The sequence below is a fragment of the Scaptodrosophila lebanonensis genome, unplaced genomic scaffold (genome assembly GCF_003285725.1).
Source record: "Scaptodrosophila lebanonensis strain 11010-0011.00,11010-0021.00 unplaced genomic scaffold, SlebRS2 tig00001412-arrow-pilon, whole genome shotgun sequence".
Lineage (NCBI taxonomy): Eukaryota > Metazoa > Arthropoda > Insecta > Diptera > Drosophilidae > Scaptodrosophila > Scaptodrosophila lebanonensis.
In genome coordinates this window covers 12533157-12557967 of record NW_022060739.1, presented here as the reverse complement: position 1 = coordinate 12557967, position 24811 = coordinate 12533157, and the positions used below count along the sequence as shown (strand labels likewise).

Genomic DNA, 24811 nt, shown 5'->3' with positions numbered 1-24811 from the left:
TCAATACCATTTAGTTTTAGTTTTTGTACTGCTGCCTCACTATAATAAACAGGCTTATTGAGCAACCATCTTCTTTTTTCGTAGTTTCTTCGCTAGTTTTTATACGCATCTGTGTTCGTTTCTGGGCTCATTAGAATTTTACCTGAGCTTAGTATGTTCTCTCCTTTTTATGTCTGAATAGTACTAATTTGTATTGTGTAGCAAGGGGTTCGTTGACATTTTTTAATACATTTCTTTGAAACACATCTCCCCCTTCGTGCTTTTTTTGGCGAAAGAAAGTGTTGAAGAAACTTTTTCGCAATCGTTTGGCCACAAAACTCGCCACGCAGTCAAATAACCGAACAATTTTCGATACTCCAGAAATGGCATATTCACGTGGCAAGTTAAATGGGTCGGTTACCGATTAAAACTTTATTATATCCGTTCAACGAGCAGATAATTATTTGCTTGGAACATAGAGTACTTATTTTATTGACCTGTTGCCAAAAAGAAATATCAACCGCATTCTTTGGGAAACCAAAACATTCTTAATATTCTTTCTGAAATCAATCCATTCATGCAGACAGACAGACATGTTTTCTCACGCTGAAACTTACTGACATGTTTCCATTTCCGAATTCGATGATTGGCTGAAACAGTTTGAAACATTTTTGTAAATACATAATTCCACTAGCGTTCTCAAAGTTGAATAACTCAATCACTTTTTGATTGGGAACATTAATTAATTCAAAATTCTACAGCATGAATGTAACACTCTATAATGTATTGTTAAGTACAATTTCGAATAGAGGCTTTAAATATACTACATGCTTAAATTTCACACGTATTTTTGGCGACACAGCTCGTGCTCCGGACTTCAGCTCTCGATGCTGGAATCAAAGTAGCTGGATGGCCGTTTTTGAAAATCATCAATGCAATTATGTGACTCGACCGGGTCTTCTCATTTGGCTAATTATTATTTGAATTATTCAATTTAATGTCTCAATTTGAATTTTGAAGCAATTAAGGGAAACATTCCTGTTGCCAATGCTGTTGGCATTGCGCTGGTTTGTCGCTATTGCAGATACTTTTATTGTTATCTAAGTATGTATCTATGTATGTATTTGGGCGAACGTTTTTAGTTTTTGCACGCCACCTAAGTGGCACTTTTCTGGGACATGGGGCGTGGTAGAATTGGATGGTGGTAGAATTGGATGTAACAGAAAAGCAAGCCAATGAAATAATTACAAATTGAAAGTCTAAAGAAATATAAGCGAGGCGAGAAAAATAGAAATTGAAATTCACAATCAAAAACAAAACATTTGTTTATTGTTATCATTCCAAGCTCGTCTTCTATATTAAGAGAGAAGTTTCAACCAATATTGTAAATATCTCCTTTTATATGCGCAATGGCGAACCCCCCATATCTTCATAAAATAAAAACTTATACAAAACCTCTTATAATATAGGCCTTGAAGCTGTAGCGAAGAGAGCCCTCAGATAGTTAGGTATAAAAATGTTGCATCACTACGATTGGAAAAAGTAGACAAAAGGTGGAGGAGGATGCCAAAGAACGACTAGAAAGAAGAAATCGTATACAGGTTTCATTTGCCTATTTATATTAATTGTAAAAAGTTGCGCGATAGCCCCTATCTTTGAGCATTCTTAAGACTATTTGGTCAACAGCATTACTTTTTGCAGCGACGAAAGCCATTATAGGCCACTGTACGCCACTTGATTGGGCTTTAATGATCTTGTGTAATTATTTTGGCATGTAATTCAAAGATCGCCCCTGGCTCCAGCTTGGCTCTGTACCTGTAGCTGTACCCTTTCATTGTTTGCTGCTTGTAAACGGTTGATTTAAATTGATTTGTGTCTAATGCCCCCTACAAATAGCCAGCTCGGCACGGATGCTCGCGTTATTAATGATTTCATAAGACACCACAGAGAGGGCTGCCAAGTGGCAACCAAAAACCGACAACCGACAACCAACAACCGGCAACCGGGAACCACAGCCAACCGCAACCGCCAGAGTTGTTTCGGTACTTAAGTATAAATAATTGGTAATAATATTTAATGATTGAACTTACACATATTGCCTCTGCACTGAGACCACCTGCCGCCTAGCCAAGTGAACCCATGGAGCCCAGTATTTGACCTCTCTTCGACAACAGCAGCTCTTAAGCAAACTCGAAACTCATACGTGGGTCTCTTTTTTCCCCCTTTTTTCAGGCGAAGCAGCAAACCCTCCGTCCATGGCTACGGCTCCATAAATCACATGAAAATGGACAAACCACGCCAGAAATTGCCACATTTTTCGCCAAATTAGCAGAGAAGAAGAAGAAGCAGAAGCAGCAGAGCAAAACTGGAGAGCGGCGACGAGGACGACGGCAGAGTAAATATTTGCGAGCTCTGACAAAAGCGCCAAAAACAGACAAAAGACCATTTGGACCAATTTAATGCTTCCAAACGAAATCGCACACGCAAATCCAAATTGAATTTGTGTTAAGATATTTTCTGAAAAGGCAGCAGAAGGAGTCCATTAATAGCCTCGCACGGCACTTTTAAATGACCGAGTCCACTCAACTACAAACTACGGAGAACAACAACGCAGGCGTAGTTAAAATGGAGCCACCGCCGTCGACGACATCCTCAACGTCCTCGGTATCTGCTTCGCTTGCGGCAGCAACGGCGTCCGGCGGCACTGGCTGCAGTGGCAGTGGCAGTGGAACTGGGGCTGGAGCAGCGCTCTCACCTAATTTAGAGCAGCATCAGCGATCCACATTCCTGCAGTCACCGCTACCGTCGTTGCCACAGCAACATTATGCTCTCAAATGGAACGACTTCCAGACATCCATCCTCAACTCATTCCGGCATTTGCGCGACGAGGAGGACTTTGTGGACGTGACGCTGGCCTGCGATGAGCGCTCCTTCACTGCCCACAAAGTGGTGCTCAGCGCTTGCAGTCCCTACTTTCGCCAATTGCTCAAATCCAATCCTTGCGAGCATCCCATTGTCATATTGCGCGATGTGCGCAGCGACGACGTCGAGAACCTGCTTAGGTGAGTCCCTGGTGATAAAGTCGGCGCTGTGCGTTTAATTTTAAAGCTCTTATTCACTCGCAGCTTTATGTATAATGGCGAAGTTAACATTAGCCACGAGCAACTACCAGATTTCCTAAAGACCGCACACCTCTTGCAAATTCGAGGCCTGGCGGATGTCAATGGCGGCTATCCCTTTGATGCACTCAGTACCACAGCCAAGGCGCTTGCGGCACCGCTGACGCACAACAACAATAATAACAATAATAATACAAACAGCAGCAACAACAATAAAGTTAACTACTTACCAGGAGCTCTCTTCAACGCTTCCAGCAGAAGCAATAACAACGTCAGCGCCAGCAACCACAACAGCCAAAGCTCGCCCTTCAGCACCGGACAGACCCCAATAGTGCCGGCAACAGCGTCCTCGGGTGCGGCGGCAACCGCGTCCAGTCTACCCCTAACCAGCAGCAGCAGCAGTAACAAAAGCAGTAATAACAGCAGCAGTCAAGTGAGCGGAAACACCAGCGGACCACCTGCCGTCCAGGAGCTGAAAGCATCCGCACCGTCGCCCGTAAGAAAATCCAATCCAAATCCCAACAAAGTAACGTGGACTGTTCCATTAGCTTACTCTCGTACCTGTAACTGTTCGCAGGATACTCAAGAGCTCACTAACCACCCATCCACTATTTCGTGCCCTCCCTCTTTCCAATTGCAGGCGAGCTCCAATCACTGGGATCTCGGAGACATGGAGGGTAATCGCAAGAGCCACTTGACACCGCCGCCCCAGAAACGTATCAAGAGCGCCGATCTCTTCCGCGCCCAGCACGGCATCAGCCCCGAACGTTTGCTGCTCGATCGTGAATTCCCTGTAGCCGGACAGCACCCGTTGACACGCAATCGAAGCCGGGATGTCTCCAAGGATCGGGATCGCAGCCTTGAGTTGCGCGAATCCCTGCTTGGTCAAGCGCTGGAGAACAGTAACGGTCAGCAGAGCAGTCAGGTATGTCATTGGAAGCTACCTCTTTTAATTTCCAACCCCCACTCACAAGTCTCTCCTCTATGGAACAGAAACACGATCTCGGACAAAGCGCAGGCGAGGATTCAAACAGCAGCGACACTGAGCCCTCAGATCGCGGCGATGTCCATCATGATGGCACAATGGACGGCATGGACAATCAGCGTTCGCACTCTTTCCCAAGCGCATTCCTGGGGCTGCAAGGCATACCAGGACTGCTGCCCGGACCCTCTGGCATGGGGGCCAACGACTTTGGTGAGTAAACCATCCCATTGGATTTTTATTAGAACGCCAAGCTTGCAATTCGCTTACCATTTTTAAAATTGCATAATTGAATATTTGTGTAATGTATATGATTTAATGTTAAACTATCTACAAATATGTATGTATTTATAATTCGGGCATCTCTTCGAAATACTGCAATGCATTATTTACGTATTATTTGCATCTATACGTAACTAATTAGTCGGCTTCTGATAACTCAGTCTGGAAGCTTTTAAATCCAAATTGGAAACAACAAAAAATTTCAAAACTAAAGTCTCTCCCTTTGGAAAAGACTTGTGATCATTTGTAACTATATCATAGTCGATTATACTATAAGTTGCAAAGCATTATATTTAATTTCATTCAAATATCTGTATGATTCTAGCTTATGGTGAGTTCCCACTCTCTCGATATAGAAAAACGCACTACACATGATAGTTTTGAAAAGAATATGATTTTGTAGTAATGCATCCTTTTACTCAAGTATTTGCGAAGATGAGCTCCTAACTGGATTTGTTCCTATTATTTGAGAAAGAGCTGAACAACCATCGGTTTTTTAATAAATGTACAAAATTAAACTGCTACGAATATTTGTATGTGCTTCGCAGCCGTTGTTCATTTTCAAAATGTGGCTAAAGTTTCTTTCGAATTCCGTTCGACACCCAAATAACAGGAAAATAGTTGAATTCATGAAAAATAACATCGATAGTTTTCAGCTCTAGCGTAGAGGCGTGGAGCGTTGAATGCGTGAAAATCCACAAAAGAAAAGAACCACGATTTTCACACCTCACATAAACTTGGCTTACTAACACAATTGTATTCATGTTCAAAACTGCACAGAACGTATCACGTATTATGGCCAATATATACTTACGAGTATGTTATGGCCCGTACTGCTGCCCAAGATGGTTTGTTCTGGTACAGGGTACAGGCTACTTACCGAAAATGTTTATCGTTTCCCAAATATGATCGAAAAATTTGTCTTTAGCGTTACGCAAGAGATTTGCGGGATGCTGCCGAAAATCGAAGCCAACGTTTGGGCTGAAGGAGTCACAAGGCAACGAGCATTGCCGCCATTAGCGACAAATGTCACGCACCCAAAAGCTGGCAATCAACGCACAGCTGCCCACTAAACTAGCCCCCATAAACTCACTTTGCTGCACCCTAATAGCCATTGGCCATTGGGCATTGGGCATTGGACATTGGCTATCGAGGCATGTCATAATGTACATTTACGTATGTGCAAATGTGTCGAATAATGCACAAAAAAATATTATTATTATTGTTACGAGTATGATTAAAATTGGATATTATGGTATTAGGAGCTCCCAACTAACAGTCTCAAGCCGTTTGAAAAGCACACGCATGCACTAAAAGAAAAAAGTATTAAATACAATGTGCGGAGCGAAGAAACTAAAATCTTACACAAAACCCCTAAAGTGAAGCTTCGACAAATGTTTCTGCTAACAGAAACTAACAGGTTACTGTTCTAACCAAACCGAATTCGATCCCCAATCAATTCCTCGTTTAAATAGGTTTGTGCTACGTAATTGCTTGACTGCTCTACTCAGATGGTTTTTAACATTTATTTGTTCAATTCATTGATTGGAAACGTGTGGTGGAATGGTATAAAATTTTGCTAACTAAATAGCCATTACCCTCCACTGATTATTGTTTAAAGTATTGTCGAAACTGTCCTGACAGTGATGACTTGATGGTTCGAATTTGTAGCCCCTTGTCTTTAAGGTTCTTATGTTCTGAATTCACCCTCAATCAACAGATCCATTTACGATTGTAGAAGTGGGCATCCATGTTTTTAATTGTTTATGATGATAGATACTTAGATGGAGAGAAAACTGCGTTATAAGAAGCATCAAGAAAAGAGATCCCATGTGGAAGACTTATATTTTAAATTTCAAACTAATGGCTCAGAAACTTTATAAAGCGTCAAGCGCAAGAAATTCGGAATTTTCGAAAACAGGTTGCTGTCCGGTAACAATTCCCGATCTGTAGCCACATGACCTCACTAGTGATGATACTCCAAGCCATCCACGAAATATTCAAGCCAAGATACTAAGTGGGGGCAATGATATTGTACTATACGGGTATAAGTAGAAGGATGAACACTAAGGTGGTGTAATGTGGAGTAGAAGTGCCCATTATACACACTTTGTATAGCATCGCCAATGTCGCATTTATAGCGCATTATAATGGTAATAACGCCAATCGTTCGTTCAATTCCACGATGTGTCTAGGCTGGCTACCCAGCTGTCCGGCTGTCCAGTTGTCCGGCTGTCCAGCTGTCCAGCAACTCGGCCCGCACCGGTACCATTTAATATTCAACGCACATAGATCATTGCAGCAAATGTTGGGCTGCTCTCGATTGGTCAAGTAGGGGATGGACGAGGGAGGAGCAGAGGAACAGCGCTCGAACTAGAATGTGTGGCCCTGAAATCAAATTTAATAAAGCATAAGCATTCAATATGACTGAGCAAAGGCGAGACGATAACAACAACACCAACAACAACAACAACAAGAACAACAGGAACGATGGAAGTAATTTGAAATTCCGGGCAGCGGCTGTTGTAACGACAGCGGTAACTGTAACTGCATTTTTTTACGAACTGAGTGGTAGTTGTCCCGCTCGTTGTGGGCCCATACGAAAGCGAATCTAAATCTCCGACGGAATCGGAAATATTAACGACGCCGCCTGGTGGGCTGACAGTGGAAGTGGAAATGGAAATGGATGTTGAATTGGAGATGGAGGTGGAGGCGGTGGCTGCTGCCGGAGGTTGAGAAGTACAAACAGGCCGTCAAAATGGATAAAGTTTTCTACAGTGATAAAAATGATAAGTTTTTGTTTGCTGTTGTGTGTTTAGGTCAACACACCGTGCCCGCCCCGCCTCGCCTCGCCTCGCCTCGCCCCGCCCCGCTCCGCTCACCACTCTCTCGATTGTTTTGGCAACGCCACAAATGGCAAAAAAGGACGAACACACAACCACATGCATACACACAGACATACAAACATGGAGACAGACATGCATACATACATATATTTAGATTTTATTTTATTGCTTTTATGTGAATTCGATTTATTTGCAAGCAATAGGAAAAGTGGACTTGGAAATTGCGCACATGTGTGTGTAAGGGCTTGGTCTTCGCGCTCGTCCTGCCAGTCCTCCTAGTCCTGCCGAGCATTGCTTCTCTTTGCTTTTTTGGCACGCACTCGGTCACCATCTTTTCGAGAGTTCGAGTTCAATAATATGAGTTGGGTTTTTATTTTAATATATGTGTGCGAGTATCTGCCTCCTTTTTGGCAGACAGCAGAGCACAAGCAGTCACGCAAATGTCAGTTGAAAGAAGGCCCACAAAGATATCCTTACTCGCACATACTCGCACACTAACAAACAAATGAGGGCATACTCGTACGTACGAGCGAGCAGAAGTGGAATAGCAAAAACGAAAACACGAAATCGGGCAAAAACTCCAAAAGTTTATTTTGCAAAAAAATGTGCATTGCGCAAATCGAACAGTCGTCTCAGAAAAAGGGACTAATACAAAGGCAAGACGACACAGGCTCTGACCTTTACGATTCGTTCTAGACATCGTCGTTGGACAACATTTTACAATTAAAATAAAAGCAAGGGAATAGAGAAAAACCCAGGAACCTGCCCAATCCTGCCCAACCGGCGCCAGCTGAAGGTGTACTTCTAAGCAGGCGACCAACAAATACAAGTAAATGGCAGCAATACTCGTACAGCAGCAAAGGGAAGGTGTTGTTGGCTCATCGATGTCAAAGGCAACACATGTGCTGTTCCTCCGTAAGACTAGCAGGATGATAGACGGGGGCTGGGGGGCAACACACCACCCCAAGAGACGAATGACAACGGCAATTTCGATGGCGACACTTGTAATGAACTGAAAACAAATGGAAATAACCAAAAGAAATGGCAAGATTTTTGCCACTGAGGCAAACAAGGAAAGGAGAGGTCGATGGAGCGCTTTCATCTACTCTGTCGTCCCTGAGAACAGTTTAGTTAAGATAAAATAAAGATCTTCTAGGGACTCCACTCCAACCTTACAGGTTTCTTTACCCTAAAAGGCTTGGGAATGATATTGCGCCATGCATTCTATTACATCCCGTTGCCATATACTTGTAATAATGGTTTTGGCAGCTCGAAGAATTGAAAAATATATTGCTAAATGCACTGTATATAGTATTGTGAGAGGTGGACTTATTAGAATAATACTGGAACGAAACTAATGCGTTGAGCCAAGCGACTAAGAAAACAACCTCCCATAATATAGTACAATAGAAATGTTGCAGCACGACAGCGCTAGTTGCTAAGGTCGTTAAGTCCTACCTCGAAACATTGATGGGTGGGGTTGTACAACAGCCGCGGAATAAAAGCAAGTTGCGACTAGTAATGGACAATATAGCATTCTACTTACTTCTTTACAACTTGAGACAACAAAAAGGAAAGAATTGGCACGCAAACCCTCAAATATTAGGGATGGATTATTTAAGAGAATAGTTAATTACTACGTATTTTATAAATTAAGGCGTGTCTACTCATCTGCAATTTAATGGAATATTGCAGACACGTCAAATCTCCATGCTAAAGGCTATGGTCACATTAGCAAATTATTGGCACACCAACTCTCAAATATTAGGCAACTTAATTGCCGACGAACAATTAAATGACAACAAATATTATGTAAATACAACAGCAATTATTAAATACAATTTGATAATCTCGTTGCCATGGTATGCCATCGATTTTACGACTTGCAGCTGCAATTGGGTTCGTCCTCCTGTGTGACCAGCTCGGGACCTAGTTTGTGCACAAACCAAATCATATGTGTTTGACAAATGGCGGTAGATTCCGAATTTGCGTGTCTGGTCGCAGATTCGACCGTAAAATTACCTGCAGGCCTTCAACAAATGCGTCCAGAGCCCGCGTCAGCCCGCTTCCTTTATCGGCTGGGCAGGGCACATCCTTTAGTAAGCATATGTGCGTGTCAACTCTGCACGCGTATGTGTAAGGTGCGTTGGTGCGGGGTGCTTGGGGGGTGGAGGGCTGGGGAGGTTGCCTCCTTTTTCGGTCGTTAGCGTGTTTGCATTTAATAAATTCGATTAACAACGGAATAAATACGCTTAAATGCAGAAAGTAATGAAAACTAACAAAAAGCGTTTTATACGTCACCACTACATTCATTTTATCCTTCTCCGCTCCCAACCACCTATCCACACACCCCTCCCCCTCCGCCCTATTCAATCGTTTGTTTCAGTTATTTATTTATTTATTTTACAAGCTGTTGTTATTGTAGATATGTGTGTTTGTATGTAGGTACGTTTAGTTTTATGTATCTAAGTACATATGTACATATGTATTGTTTATCCGTATGTATGTATGTATGTATGCGTGCAGTGCCGTTGTTATTGTTGTTGTAACAACACCCAAATACATTACGTGAATAAACGCACCCGTTACTTCATTTCAACTATTAACGGTGACACGCTTGCTCGATGCTCGATACTCAACGCCCATTACCCCTGCCGCCAATCTACACCCACTCTATCACACACACACACACACACACATAAACACAATAGGGGCGACTAGTGGTTCCAGCTGCCGATTCGATTGTCAAATCAGAAATGTTGATGATAGCGCTCAAGCAAAAGTATACAAACGCTTAATGGCCAGACAAGCAAATAATTTGCACACACATTTTACAATTCTGTGGTACAGAATTCTTTAGCAAATTATAATTTTTCCTTTGTCATATAATTTTCAATAATTATAAAACATTTTTTGTGAAAACTATTCGTCTGTCTGACCGCAAGCCAAGAATCCTATTCTTTGGAATTTACGAGACGGAGTTTTGTGAAAACTATTTACAATTCTGTACGGGCATTTTGAGGACTTTAGTGAGGATTATACAAACATTTGTGTTGTGTAGTCCCCAACCGTTACTTTTCTGTTTCAACTTCATTGATTAAATATTTTTGAATAGCTCCCACGGTGCATTTATCTTACAGGCGATTCTGTTACGATTTCGTGGGGAATATCTCTTTTTTTGCAATCCTAGCTGAGCAGTTTTCTTAACTCTGCAGCTATAACTAAGCAAATGGTTTTTTACCGACCCAAGCAATATACATATATATAACTAAAATCGATTATAAAACTCTTTGCCGACAGCGTGGTTAGAATTTTTGTTGTAAAGCAATTACAAATTTCATATTTCATATTTTAGCTTATTGCATGCCTCCTTCCTGAAAATACGCTCGTGTATGTACATATGTATATTCTATGTGTGTAGTGGATAGTTATAAATCGCTTAAATTGCTGGGAACTACGGTCGCTGATTTTTTGGGAAAGGGCAGTATAGGAATGGAGATAGAGAGAGAGAGAGAGAGAGAGAGAGAGAGTGATGGTTTGGAACCCGGACTGAAAGCGAAACCGCAACTTAAAACTTTTAAGCTAAATTCTCTGTATAATATTTATGTAGATGAGAGATTATGTCATTGTGTGTGGACCAAGAATATCGTCCTTTGCATGACGATAACAACAACAAGTCGAACATACGCCCACATACCGCATCCCCAGCACCGATAGCCTTAACGGCTGAGCGACCCAACAGAAGCCCCCATTGCAACACTTGAAAATTCTAATTTTCTGCGTAAACTTCAAATGAAATTGTTTTTCATAGTTTGAAATAGATGCGATGCCCCAAACTAGACATATAAAACATTATTATTATGTATATATAAATATATATATATATATATATATATATATATATAGATGTACATACACGTACACGTACATGTGTGGATATATAGTATAGCCAAACAAAATCCCCCCACCACCCACCACCCACACCCAGTCCAAGGTATGAGTGCGAGTACGAATACAAATATATATGCACACACACACACACACACACATGTGTGTACACGTATGGGCTCTCAAAATCATTCGGAATGGAGCGAAAGAGACAGAAAAGAGTGGCAAAAGGACTGACTGGATAATTTAGCTTCCGCATGAGTATTTGTTATAGAAAATACATTAAGTTTAAACAAAATTTAAGCTGCTGCTGCTGCTGCGACTGCTATTATTATTACTTTTTGTTTGTATTTGTTGTCGTCGGTGCTGTTGTTGCTTCTACTTGAGCTTAACTACAGAAGTACACACAATTCCCCACACTCGATGGTGTGTGGTACAAGTATGTGTGTATGCAGAAGTCGAAGTCGACCCAAGCGAATGCTAAAATTTTGGGAAACTATTGGTTGGTTGTTCACAGACCAAGAACGCGGGCGAAGAGAAATGGGTGTGGAGTTGAAGGGGGTGGGGTTGGCCAGGGCGGGGCGGGGAGGTGAGGGGCGGTGTGACGAGCAGCTCTTTTTGCCACGCCGTATTTTAAATTCAAGTGGTCGTACGCACATAGTTACACCTACATACACAAACTGTGTGTATCCGTATACGAATCCGGTTCAAATGTATGTTTATTTCCACAAAATATTAAAGTCAAAGGGACGAAAGGGAGGGCGCCGAGCGGCATGGGAAAAGGTCATTTTTGGGCATAAACTTTACATAAATCCATATGTATGCCGACTGGCTCATCCTTGCATGGGTGCTCCTTACACATATACACTTATGCATGTGTGTGTGTGTGTGTGTTTGCGTCTGAGGGTATGTGCGAATGTTCAGTTGTAAGTGAGAAACTGAAGTCGTCGCCAAATAAGAGTCTATTTGAAACCCCTCGCCTGGCCGGCAGCCTTGTGCTGCCTTTCCTTGCCTCACAGTATCTTGAAATTACACGAAGCTTCAGTTGAAGCGACTTGTGTGGCAGCCAGTTGCAAAGAGAGAGCGCTACACTATCAATCTACGATATTTATAAGTAGATGCGCCGGTGGGTGAAATCCTTTCACCCAGCTCCCAACAGAGTGTGCGGTTTTTAAACGAAAGTCCACCACACTGTCGCTGACAAAGACGAAGGCACAGACGAAGGCGCAGGCTACAACAAAAGTAGCGGCTGGGTTGGTTTGTTGGACCCCCCGTACGTCCGCCTTAACCCTCTAAAGCTGACCCTGATTCTGCACGCTTTCGCCCTCTAATATCCTAAGCTTATATGTAGTCTTCGTTTCCATCTGCCGCCTGCTTTGTTTGCGGCTTCGACATCCCTTTTAATTGATAAATTGGTGCCGCACATGCTAAAATAGTTGCGTTCTTCGTTCACCATCGGAAAGGCGACAAGCGGCAAGACGGCAAGACGGCAAGGCGGCAAGGCGTCAAGGGGGGTGACGAATAGCCGGCGCTATATGTGTTGTAATGGCTTGCCGTTTCCTGTCGACTCCCACAAACGTATCTCATCGAGCTTTAGTTGCTTCGCACTTTCTGCTTTCCCATCGATCTAAATCCACTCCATCGACGCAATATATTATTTTACTTGTAATGTTAATCAAGGTCTGCATATGTTCTTGAATTACCTTAAGATTCTTTATCGAAACTAGTCGATTGATAGCATTTGGAATTGGACCTGAGCCTATCTGATAAAGTGGGGAAAAGAGCATTCATATTAGCGCAGGTAGGAAAGATAATGTCAAAATCGAAAGCAGTAGTAACCTAGCACTTAACTGTATGCACGAATATAATCTATTAGTGCAAGTTTTGAGTCTGAGAATAAAAAACGTATACCCATAAAATATAAAAAGCTATTGCGCCTAGGTCGTGTACTACTTGTATGCTGCAGTTATTCAAAGCCATCAATTGAGTATTTCAGTGTATTTATTGATTAGTTTATTGTGAATTGCGATTTATTTAAGCTGCACAGCCCGACGACGCAGGATGTTGGGGTGGAAGTTCTAAACAGCCCAATTCACACACACGTACACACATACACGTACACGTACACACTCATGTACGCATATAGAAATATCCACAAAAGGGTTTTTAGTTTTGTTAACAGAAAATTACACGCAAACAGAGAGACAGGACAAAGGGGAGGCGAATAGCCACATAAAATTACTCATACGCTCAGTGGCTCACGTCCACATGCACAGGAAGGCCAAAAACATAGTTGGCCAACGACAACAACGTCGAACGCACAACCAACCAACCAACCAACCAGCCAACCAACCGTCAACAGAAACGGCAACACCGACGACGACTACAACAAAAAGAATAACAAATAAATTTTAACACGATATAATTTCAATGCAGCACAAAGTTTCTAACACTTCCAAAATACACACATACACAAGCATCAAAAATGTTAATCGAAAGAGAGAGATAGAAATATATATATATAAGTAGCAACAACAATTGCTTTCCGACACCCACACTCTTCCCTTGAACCAGATGCCGCCTCAACTCTCTCGACCGCCTGATGTCAGCAAGTGGCGAACGGCGTGTAATTGGGAACCTAACATTTTTCCATTCCTATCCTGCCCCTTACCGTACTATACCCTGCCTTCTCCTTGCGTAACGCCAGCGTCCTGACGTGTCCCACAGCTTATATCTACGTAAGGGCACATATGTCTACAATACTTCTGCTGCTGAGTTATAAATAAAAGCATTCTATAAAACGGCTCCTTACGGACACACCAACGAACCTCCAATTACCCCTCAAAGATGAATTGAAGGAATACCAGTATATAATTCTTCTAAATAATGACTGATTTACATTGGTCAGATTGGCATTCTTCCCATAATGGTGAGCAATAGTGCGAAAAATATGTTTCGCAGATGGAGAAATTATTTTATTGTTACAAAGGCAATAGCAAGGCTCGCACAATTACTAACTATTTTGGCTTAAACAATGAGATCAGTTCGTCTTTAACCGCCAGATTTCACTCTCATGCTATATCTCAGATTAGATTAGCATTCCTCCAATTATGACGACTTAAACCGGTGGTTATTTTCTTCAGCGAATGAACAACATTTGTCTTTTTTAGAAGCCTCTCAGGTAGAGAAAGATAATAAGTACCTAAATTTGAAGCTGGGATCAACATCCCATCCTATAATGCTCGCACAGTTACTCTGTTCATGAGCCAAACCCCGTCCACTAACCGAAAGGGAACAAATCGTTTTATGGCCATTCTGGCATCACAAAATAGGCAGCGACCACATCGTTGATCACTCCTGAGGGTTACAGTGGGTGTTAAGGACCCATCGACTGATGGGTGGCTCCACAAATGAATTACGCAATCCAAAACTATGTACATTTAATTCAGATTCAGAAAAGTGTACGTCAAACTAACCGTTGCAGACGCACATGGACGCACACGCCGAAGTTGTATTTGGAATAATTTAAACGAAAGCAAATACATTTCAACGCTAGCTTCAGCGCCCAACCCCCTCAGTAGATAGCTGACCGAGCCTGAATCGGACCCAGACCAAGAGCCCAACCCGGCAATGGACATGGACACGGACCACGACCACCCTTCAGGCATGAGCCTAAGCAATGCGCTGTTACAGCGCTGTCTCTTTCATTGCTGTTGCCATTACCCATTACCCATTACCGACACCATTGGCGTCAACGTCAGCTTCCATCGCACATGTCCTTGCAATTGTTCTTGGTAGCTGCCCCCACCCACTGCGATCCTATCCGGCCGCATAGGACAGCGGCAGGACAGCAGCAGCAGCAGCAGCAGCAGCATGAACCCACCCAAGCACGAGTCAAACACGAGAACGAAAAGTCTGTGCAGAAAACAGCAACAGCAACAACAAAAACAGCTATATAAATATACACACAAACACAAAACACATAATATATAGATATATATATATATATATATATATATATATATAAATATATTATATATATATGCATTACATACATATATGTATATGTACTTTGCAAATAGGTTTGTCGATGATGTATTATACAAAATACCCATAAAAAGGCCCGCATGAGTAAACGGCGGGACATGGTGGTGGCCCCCTCCTATCCCCATCCCCCTTCCCCCCACTATCCACAAATGTGCGTGTGTGTGTGTGTGCAAGAATGAGAGCATCCGATGGCGTAATCATCGTTTGCATTTGTTCCAATGTGTGCGTCCTTTCACATCTAAAATGTCCGAGTGTGTGTTTGTTTGAGTGTGTGTGTGAGTGTGTGTGTGTGTGTGCCATGTCTGTCCATTTGTCGGTATGTGTGCATGTGTGTGTGTGTGTGTGAGCCACTAAATCGAAATGCCAAAATGCCTATTTCTATTCTGAGTTGGCCCTGCATAAGCGATACAGACATTTCCTTTTTTGGGGTAATACATCAAACTAGCCCCATCAATAGCATACGCAAGCGAACAGTACATACGAATCGTACTCTGCGTGTGTGTGTGTGTGTTTTTAGTTTGGTTGTATACACACACACACACACACTCTTACACATGCATGAGGCGTGTTGAAATAAAACAGCAATAACAACAAAAACAATAGCCAAGTTTTTCATGTCAGTCTGTATTTGTGTGTGCGAAAGAAGTCTGGGTGGGTGGAAGGATGGATGGATGTTGGTTAGGTGGCCTGGCATGGGTTGGGGGTGTGCGATGGCGATGGTGATGGTATGGGTGACAGTGTATGGAAAAAGAGTAAAATAATTCAAGCAGAAACAAACGAGCAGACGACACGACTGCTGCAATGGACTAAAAGCTCCAGCCACCAAAAGTAAAAGAGATAATCTTGGCCCGCAGCACCGTTGTAGAGTTTCAGTTTCACACAACGCTTCAGTCCCAAGTTGTTGTTGTTGCTGTACGTTCGCCTTAGCAGACAGAATGTTTGCCAAGACGAGAAACTTGTGTACGTCCATACCCATATGCTGGTGTACTGGTGTGCGAGTGTGTGGAATTGGAGAGGGAAGCTGACAAACGAAGGTCCTTCGTGCTGTATTGTAGCCGTGACTGAACTCCATTCTAATGACCGCCAAGATAGAATGACATTTGGGGCTGTTAGCTCTCATTGTTGGAGCTCTCCAGCGCCGCAGAAGCACGTGTGTGGTCCGTACCCGGACAGGCTGACAGACAAACAAACGGGAAGACCGGAAGGCGGGCTGCCAGATGTATGTCTGTTTGTATGCGTACTGAAGAAAACTTTAAGTATACAGAACCGAAGGAGTTGAATTGGTAACAAACCTTCGCACAGTGGGCAACAACAAAAAAAATTCAAGAATGAAATCAGACAGCTACATATTCTGAAATAGATTTATTACCTGGGTTTCTCTGCTAAGCAACAGAAAAGCATGTATTTACAGTAATAAATCTACTTGTTTTGTGGCTTATTATAAATGGAAGAGAAAGCACCTAATAGGAGATACTGATATCAGTTATCAGGGCAAGTGTTAAAAGGCACCTAATCAGCAATGAATTTTCTGTTCTCATTTAGAGGGAACTCTTCAGCAGTCAGAATGCATAGAACCCTAATTGCCAATCAGAGAGGCGAACAAAATAGTAAAATAAAAAGAATTGAATACAGATTAATAACATTCTATCCAATAAAATCTATTGTAAGCAAAACAGTTCTACTGGAATCTTTAGGAATTATAGAAGGCTGATCGTTGATTGCAAGCCATATTCCGTTTTCGATCATTCTACAACAATAAGTTTTAAGATGGAGAATTGACCAACTGACCCACTGTACAAACAAAGGGAAAAGAAAAGGCTACAGCATTGGGGCAATACGACGCCCAACAAATGTGGACCAAGTACGTGAAAATTGATAAATGAGTTATGGGCAAGGGCAGACCAAAGCCGCGTGTATACATTATGTATGCGCGTTTGTATGAGTGACCTCTACACACACACACACACGCACACAAACACACATACACATGAAGTAGTTGGATTTCAATGTGTGTACGTACACACATACGTATCTATACGTCTATATGTACATATGTGTGTGTGTGTGTGTGTGTGTGTGTGTGTGTTTGTATTTGCGTTTTGTAAGTAGCAATGAGTCTGAGTCTGAAGACGTTCAGTGTCTGTCCGACGGAATACTCGCATACACATATACATATGTATGTATATATATACACACATGTATGAACTTTTCTGGCACTTGTGTGTGTCTACTGTATGCATATACACGCACACACACGTGTGTGGATGAGAAAGGATGGGCGCTTTTCAACGTTTGTTGCCGGTAGCCGGGGGCATTAAAAGTTTTTGTATTTATTTTGTAGTCGGTTAACAATATTCCTTCGCGCTCTCCCAGAACGAAGAAGACGACGACGGTCCAAAATGCGGACCCACAAACCGACCGACCGACCGGCAGACGGACATACGGACCGACCGTATGTATGGATGTATGTATGTGTGAGAGCGTTTTGTAATTGTATGCGTGCTTTTGTTTGTGAACGCGGTCGGTAGTAAGTCTTGGATGTGGCGCACATATCATAGATTATATATACTAGAACGCCTAGTATATGTGCGTGTGTGTCAATGTGAGGGTCTCTGTGTGTTTGTGTGTGTATGTGTGTGTGTGTGTGGATGAGGCTCAAAACTTATGTGTAATACATCAATTGCAAAAAGATAGCCAAATGCTGTTAAGTTTATATACAACGAGCGCAAACACTTGGTCCTCTCAAAGCTGTTGCCCTTTGCGTATGTATGTATGTGTGTGTGTGTTTGTGTGTGTGTGTGTGTGCGTGTTTGAGTGTGTTTGTTTGTGTGGGTGGTTGGGTGGTTGGGCGGTTGGGCAGATAGGTGGCTGGGTTCACTTGGGGTGAAGTTACTTACGCCAACGCACAGCAAACTCGTATTTTGCAAGTAAAAGATACATTTATTATGTGCGATGAGCACAAGCGTTTTATCCTTTTTAGCTTTTTACTGTGGTCCTTTCGAACTGTCCGCCCACATGACGTTCGCAGACGCCCCTACCACATCTCTCCTTTCTGTTTAAGTGTGTGTGTGTGTGTACGGTTGCATTGGCATAAGCAGGCATCTATGCGAAGGGTGTGTTCCACAACAACACTTTAGTTGTTGTTGTATTTTGAAAGATCCTGCACTGCCCATCGTGCATCACATGTGCTAAACTTTTCTCATTTCGTTGCTAAAACAACATTATCGCAAGTGACATCAACATTCGTCACCCAAAATAAATTTAAAAGGACCAAACGAGCAAAACTGCGCCAAAACGGACGAACAAAGGACGGCAGAAAAAAAACTGAACAACTCTAGCGCTATTGCTTATGCAGAGGTTTTTATATTTCGAACCGACGACCTGATTCACTGCCACGCCCACATCTGATTTTGAAATACATTTGGCATCACTTACAATGTGGTGTCCCCTGCCTGCTGATACGTACGTCCTACGGCTTGGTTTTTTTTTTGTGTTAAGCAATAGTCAGTAGGCGAGGCACGAGGATAGTAGAGACTCTGAAAATAGTGGCTCCAGCTTAAGTCCTTTAAAGCCCACAGGCTAATTAGATAGGATTGGAATCGTTCCCTGCCACCTATCGTGATCGCTAGAAGTTGCAAAATACGCAAATTTTTGTAATTAAATCAATGCAGCGCGAAATTAGATTGGTTTCCCCCTCCCTTCGGGACATAAAACAGAAAATTTTTACACATTCCCCACACTGTCGGACTTCAGTGAATATGGGAAAAATCGTTGGGGTCAGCAGTGGACAGCTTTATCAATAATTCAATCACAACTTGTCCAGCGTCGCTTAACTGTCGTCATAAAACCTCTCCCCAACTGTTTCTATCTCTCAGATACACGAGTATGTACGTACTTGAGCGATGGATGAGTCGCGAGTATTATGTGTTTTATTGCAAATTTTCTGATACACATACCAGCGGACACAGAAATAAAATGGCTCATAAAAATTAATAAAAACACGATACTTATTTACCATAAAGTCCTGCGGACGATGTAAATAAAACATGTTTTGTTTTTAGTTTTATTATCAAAAATCAAAACCCACTACCCCAAAGACCAGAAAAAATTAAGTTCCATCTAGAAGTGAGGATGGAAAAGAAAGCAATAAAATGACAAATAATTTGGCAGAGTAGCTCAGAAATTGAGGAGTCAACCAAAAGCATTTCAACTTATTAAGCCATAAATTCCAATTAGGACAAAGCGCCAAAATTACAAAAAACCTAGAAATGTTTATGTACGAATACGTCGAATATACGGTCTTATGCAAAGCAAATAGCAAATAGCCATTGGTAATAATAACAGTGACGATAACGATCTTAAGACATCGAAAAACGGCCATAAAGGCCCTTAAACACACCTTACAACGACGCCGAGCATTTTCCGCCACCGCTCCCAGAAAGTCAGGCGCCCATAACGGAACGCAACCTTTTCGATGCGCCCATCTCAATAAAAGCAACAACAACAACAACAACAAAAACAACAAGCAAAAGGCAAAAGCACAGAGAACACTTGGGGTACCTCAGGCTTGCCCGTGCGAGTGATTTATTTCGAAAAATTCATTATTTGCGCCCCATCGGAGGACAAAGTCAATTTTCGAAATGCAAAACGATGACGATAATAGCCGCATGGCGCGAAAGAAAATATTTCAGTTACTTGCGACGACTGACTTGCTTTATCTTTAATAAAGCTAATTTCTATTGTCCTCGGCTACGCGGCAGGACGACCCTAACAGTGCTCCGACATGCAAACGGGCAAGTCGATGAGCTAAAGAAAAAAACAAAGAAACAGATACAACAACAACAATGGCAGCAAAGGTGGGAAAGTCGAATCGGGCGAATTGAATGATTACCGTTCCTTCGCATGGGCTAGTTTCGCCAGTAATTGATGTGGGTGTGGATACTTTTCCAGCTCACCAAGTGGTAGCCGCGGTTTCTTGACTTGTCTCGGACGAGAAACGTCATCCATTTGATGAAATGGTCTGCCCAGTTCGAGCCCATCAGAGCACACGACGCAATGTTTTTTTCGCATTTCCACCGATTACATATAATACCAGAACCAAGTTGTCTCAAAAGTAGAGCCCTTTTTAGATAATCCTTAGATAAATAACATCTCGGGCGTCCACAATGGGTGCTATCACTATTAATATATTATGTGTCGACATTTACAATTGATATTAGTTTGTTAGTTATCACACTTCTTAACATCCACTGTATTCAAATAGTCGAAGCCCCTTCAAAAATGTATGAGTTGAAAAAATGTGGTATGTTTTCCATCACTCTGGTACTCATGAAACCTTTTTATAGTCACAAGGCATGTCGCCAATTTTCTATCCACAGGATAGGTAGGTAGATCCTGAGGTGAAGTCGTATCGATATTCAGTATTTGTGCAGCTCCAATAAATCCATACCACTCAGCCATTACTCTGCTGCTTCTTAACCCACTTGGCTTTGTTTGAAGCTGCCAACTGCAGTCTAGGTGGCCTTTTCTCGACGCATCGGCAATGATGCGGCAATTCATGGGGACAACGCCAATAACTCAAACATGTGCAACATTTGTGGCTTGCACTTTATGTTTCATTAACTATGTGTGTGTGTGGGGGGAGGTGTACTGCGAATAGAAGTGGAATCCTTTCATCGGTTTTAACCCAACCAGCTGCACATCTGTTCGTAGCTGTCTTTTTGGGAGGAGCTGTTCAAAGATGCAGAAAGTCTTACGCTTAATTTGATCGGCCAAGCCATGTACCCTCGCCTACTGAACATGCCCCTTAGCTTTGTTTTCAATCAGCAGTGGTGGAGCAGTGGTGCTCTTCTTTCGGTATTCTCAAACGCTATTCAATATGTGCTTCGCTGGTCAAAGGACCCATCTGGCCCCGCTGCTACCACCTGAACCAAAATGCCGTCGGCTGCATTTAAAATAGACCGAGCACAGCCAGCCGCCCAACCCAGCCGGCTCACGAGCATGCATCGCACACAGACACATTTAATTATAAGTATATTGCACACATATTGCATTTTTAATTTTTAGAATTTTATCTACAAATATAGATATGTATGTATACTGTATGTATATTTTATTGCTCGTGCCATCTACTTGTATGCTATGTATGCTCTGCTCGGCATGCTCCCTGGAGCTGGAGCTGTCACGCACAAAGGTAGAAACAAGCTGTCTAATTTGATTTCATTTTCGAATCCGGTCCGATGCGGTCCGGTCCGGTCCAATGGCTCAATAGTAATCAAATTAGCATTAGGGAGACATCTGGACTTCATGAAACCAAAAAACACACAGACACTTGCTTTGTTTTCTCCCTAAAGCTGAATACCTTATCATTATTATTATTATTATGTAATTATTATTATTGTTAATAAATATTCATACGTAAATGCATAAACATATTCTAAATGTTTGACTATACACTCTTTAATTCAATAATCGAAAGATAAAATACTTATACTTGTGTGTCAATAAACTTATTTTTATTTATTTTATTGCCTGTGCCTTGCTTTTCAATACTTGTATTTCCATCTAAAAACTATATAATATACATATACTCGTATAAACTGTTAGTTCATAGCTACATCTCGGATAAAAAAGTGCATATTAATCGTTTCTGTACTCTGACCAAAAGTATTCAAAGAGTTTTTAGTTCGCACACCTTTACTCTCAAAGATACGCTTTATCTTCCATATTAAACGAGAAATGGGACCAGCTTTTGAGAAATAGATATGGCTTTCATTCAAAAGTTACGTACAAATCTTTTCTGCTCACAGCTTTTTAAAATTCTTTTTTGAATTCAACACAAGCCTTTTCGTTTAAAATGGCGCACTTGATAGCCACCCATAGTGCTTGTGGATTTAGAAAATTGTTTGACTAAATAGTGATTTCAATTTTGTATGTAAATAATTTTATTTGTACTATATTTTCACAATTGAAAATATTTAAGATTCCAGGTGCTTCTTATTGAAATTTTACCAGCTTTATACCACACTTTAAATATAACCCTAGAGAGTGTCAAAAGGGTGCGAATACGAGTTGCAAAAACAATATTGGTTTCGCCATTTCTAACCGAGATAGTAGATACGAGAAATACATACATACTTACGTATACATTTATATTCAAATTTGTTGCATTGATTGAGCTGTAAATCTGTAAACATACTATATAGCTTTAACATTAATTGGCTGTTACTGGACGAACGCTAATTGTGCACTTCCAAGCCAAGTCAAAACATAATTAACTGTTAGAACTGAACAAACCGCAAAAATAAAAAGGAAAATTGAAAAAAATTTCGATTAATTGGCCGCCAGAATGAAAGTGAAAACGTGGTGTGAACAAAATTTTTGTAATCAATATGACACTAATTGGATTCGAATTGATAGACACTATTCAGTTCTGCTGTTGTTTTTGTTATTGCTGCTGGAATCATAGACAGACATACAGACCAACCAACCAACCAACCCAAGTCACCAACCCAGGACATGCGTCAAAATTGAAGCGGACCAAAGAAAATTTTCAAATGCCCTTTTCTTGCTTCTGATTTCTGATTTCAAATTGACTTCCTCTCCCCGCACACTTCCTCCGCAATTGGCTGCCCATGTAGGTACGTTCATAAATGCGACAAACATCAAGGAGGAGATCACCAACGCCAACGACGACGATATGCAGGAGAAGGCGCACGGCGCGGATCCTCATCAGGATCGAGACCGAGATTCGGCTGAATGCACGCTGGCGAAATTGATTTATCGGCCCCAATTGCCACAACATTTTGAGCAGCGCAGCAACAACAACAACACAACGCTTAACAAAGGCCGCTCCGCGAACTCCTCGCCGACCCCTTCGGCCCGCTCCTGGAATGATAGTGAAGTTGAAGACAACTTTGGTGAGGATCGTTTCTCATCGGCTTCGTCAGCAATCTCGCTTACGGTGAAGACGACCCGGCCGGATTGCGAATCAACTCTCTACCAGACATTGCTCCGTAAGCAGGAGCAACATCAGAAGGCACACAATTTACAACAACAACCCCTTCAGCAGCAGCCCCCACATCCCCAACAGCCCAGCCAGCAGATAACGCCCCTGCCCCGACAGCAATCGCGCAACGATTCTGGGCACAAGCATTCCTCAAACGATCACCAAATCCATCATCAACAGCAACAGCAGCAGCAGCAACAACAACAACAGCAACAGCAGTACCTGGACGAACTGCATCAGTCCGTCTCCGTGTCGCACCAACAGCAACTGACCGCCAACCTGTTTATGGCGCGCACCATAGCGCTCAGTCGATCACGAGAATTTCCCGAGCTCTTTCAAAATCCGTCAGCCGCAGCCGTCGCTGCTGCCGCTGCTGTCGCAGCCAGCGCCAGCGCCAACGCCAACGCCAACGTGACGGGTAACAGCAACTCCGCCCCTGTTGGCGGCAGCGTGAACGCCAGCGGTAGCAGTGCCAGCAACTATATGCTTCCCTGTCCACTATGTGAGACGCCGCTGGAGCAGCGAGTCTTCCGGCAGCACCTGGACCGGCATTATCCCCGCGATAGTCCTGTGTGTCCAGTCATCGAGTGCGGGCGCCGCTTTGCCCATCCGAACTCGGTGCGAAACCATATGCGTATCAAGCACACCCTACAGTGGGCAAAGATGAAAGCAATGCGCTCCTCAGGAGGACCCTTCTCTGGCGGGCCCGACTTTAAATGAAACTGTGAGCCGGCCAGCTAGTGTCACAAAGACCGTATTCATTTAAAGCTTTCGAAGTTGCTAAGCTCAGTTAATGAGGACAATAACACACAAACTCAAACACTCGCATCTACCGTAGATAGGTGAAAAATAGCGTAGGTACAAGTATAGCGTTGATATGGCGTCTCTGCTCTACGACCCCCTAGCCAACGGCGAATTTCCTAGAACTTGTATACATCTGTAAGTTATTGGCTCTACATATTTTCAAAGAGCGGCAGTCCAGCTTTGGTAATTGGTATGAGTAGCCAGCCAATTAATAGCTATTCAGGATTTAAAACATAATGAACAATAATCACAACTAGACACACGCCCTAGAATCTAGACTGTAGAAATGCAGTGTCGCCCAGATACAGAAATTTCGTCAATTTGACATTTATTTTCTTATGGCACCTGTCGAAATCCTTGACTAGATCCTAGACTAGATTGTGCAAAAACGAAGAAGGAGTGTGCTGGCAACAACAAGTGAAATGTAACACTGATTTTCGTAATATATGTAGATATATGATATGATACAATATACTATAGAGCTGCTATCAACATATTGCTTGCCTCTTAGAAAACATACCGAACGTCCGATTTTGCCTTCAAGTTAAGTTTCTATGTAGAAGGGTGTCATAAGCTAATCCATCAGCTCTTAAATGACCAATAGTCTTGAACCAGCAATGGGTGCTAATATGTAATTTCTATACAAAATATTTTACCCTTAACCCGATACTCAACTAACTGTCAGTGAATATTCATTTATTGCCAACAAATAATATTGGCTCTACTATGTCCACAGATTTGAAAAACATAAATAAGAAGCTTTAAAGAATTTCATTTCATTCTTGAATAGTAAAACAATGGCAAACGGCATAGAGCTAGTCGAATTGTTTTCAATATATGTACTATATTGTACTTA

At 42.2% G+C, this 24811-nt stretch overlaps 1 protein-coding gene across 1 annotated transcript; it reads left to right on the top strand.

Moving 5' to 3' along the window:
• The first annotated feature begins 2547 nt into the window (after positions 1-2547).
• LOC115631407 (protein abrupt-like) lies at positions 2548-23871 on the top strand. Its single transcript, XM_030528130.1, has 6 exons — positions 2548-3041; positions 3105-3594; positions 3739-4023; positions 4092-4293; positions 22784-23288; positions 23577-23871. Exons 1-6 carry the CDS (start codon positions 2548-2550, stop codon positions 23869-23871), a joined length of 2271 nt encoding a protein of 756 aa, XP_030383990.1.
• The last annotated feature ends 940 nt before the right edge of the window (positions 23872-24811 follow it).

Excerpts from the sequence above, each read along its gene's own strand:
- LOC115631407 (XM_030528130.1), top strand. The coding sequence starts at position 2,548 with ATGACCGAGTCCACTCAACTACAAACTACGGAGAACAACAACGCAGGC. Across the intron at positions 3,042-3,104 it reads GACGTCGAGAACCTGCTTAG|CTTTATGTATAATGGCGAAG; the intron begins GTGAGTCCCTGG and ends ATTCACTCGCAG. Across the intron at positions 23,289-23,576 it reads CAATCGCGCAACGATTCTGG|CAACTCCGCCCCTGTTGGCG; the intron begins GCACAAGCATTC and ends GACGGGTAACAG.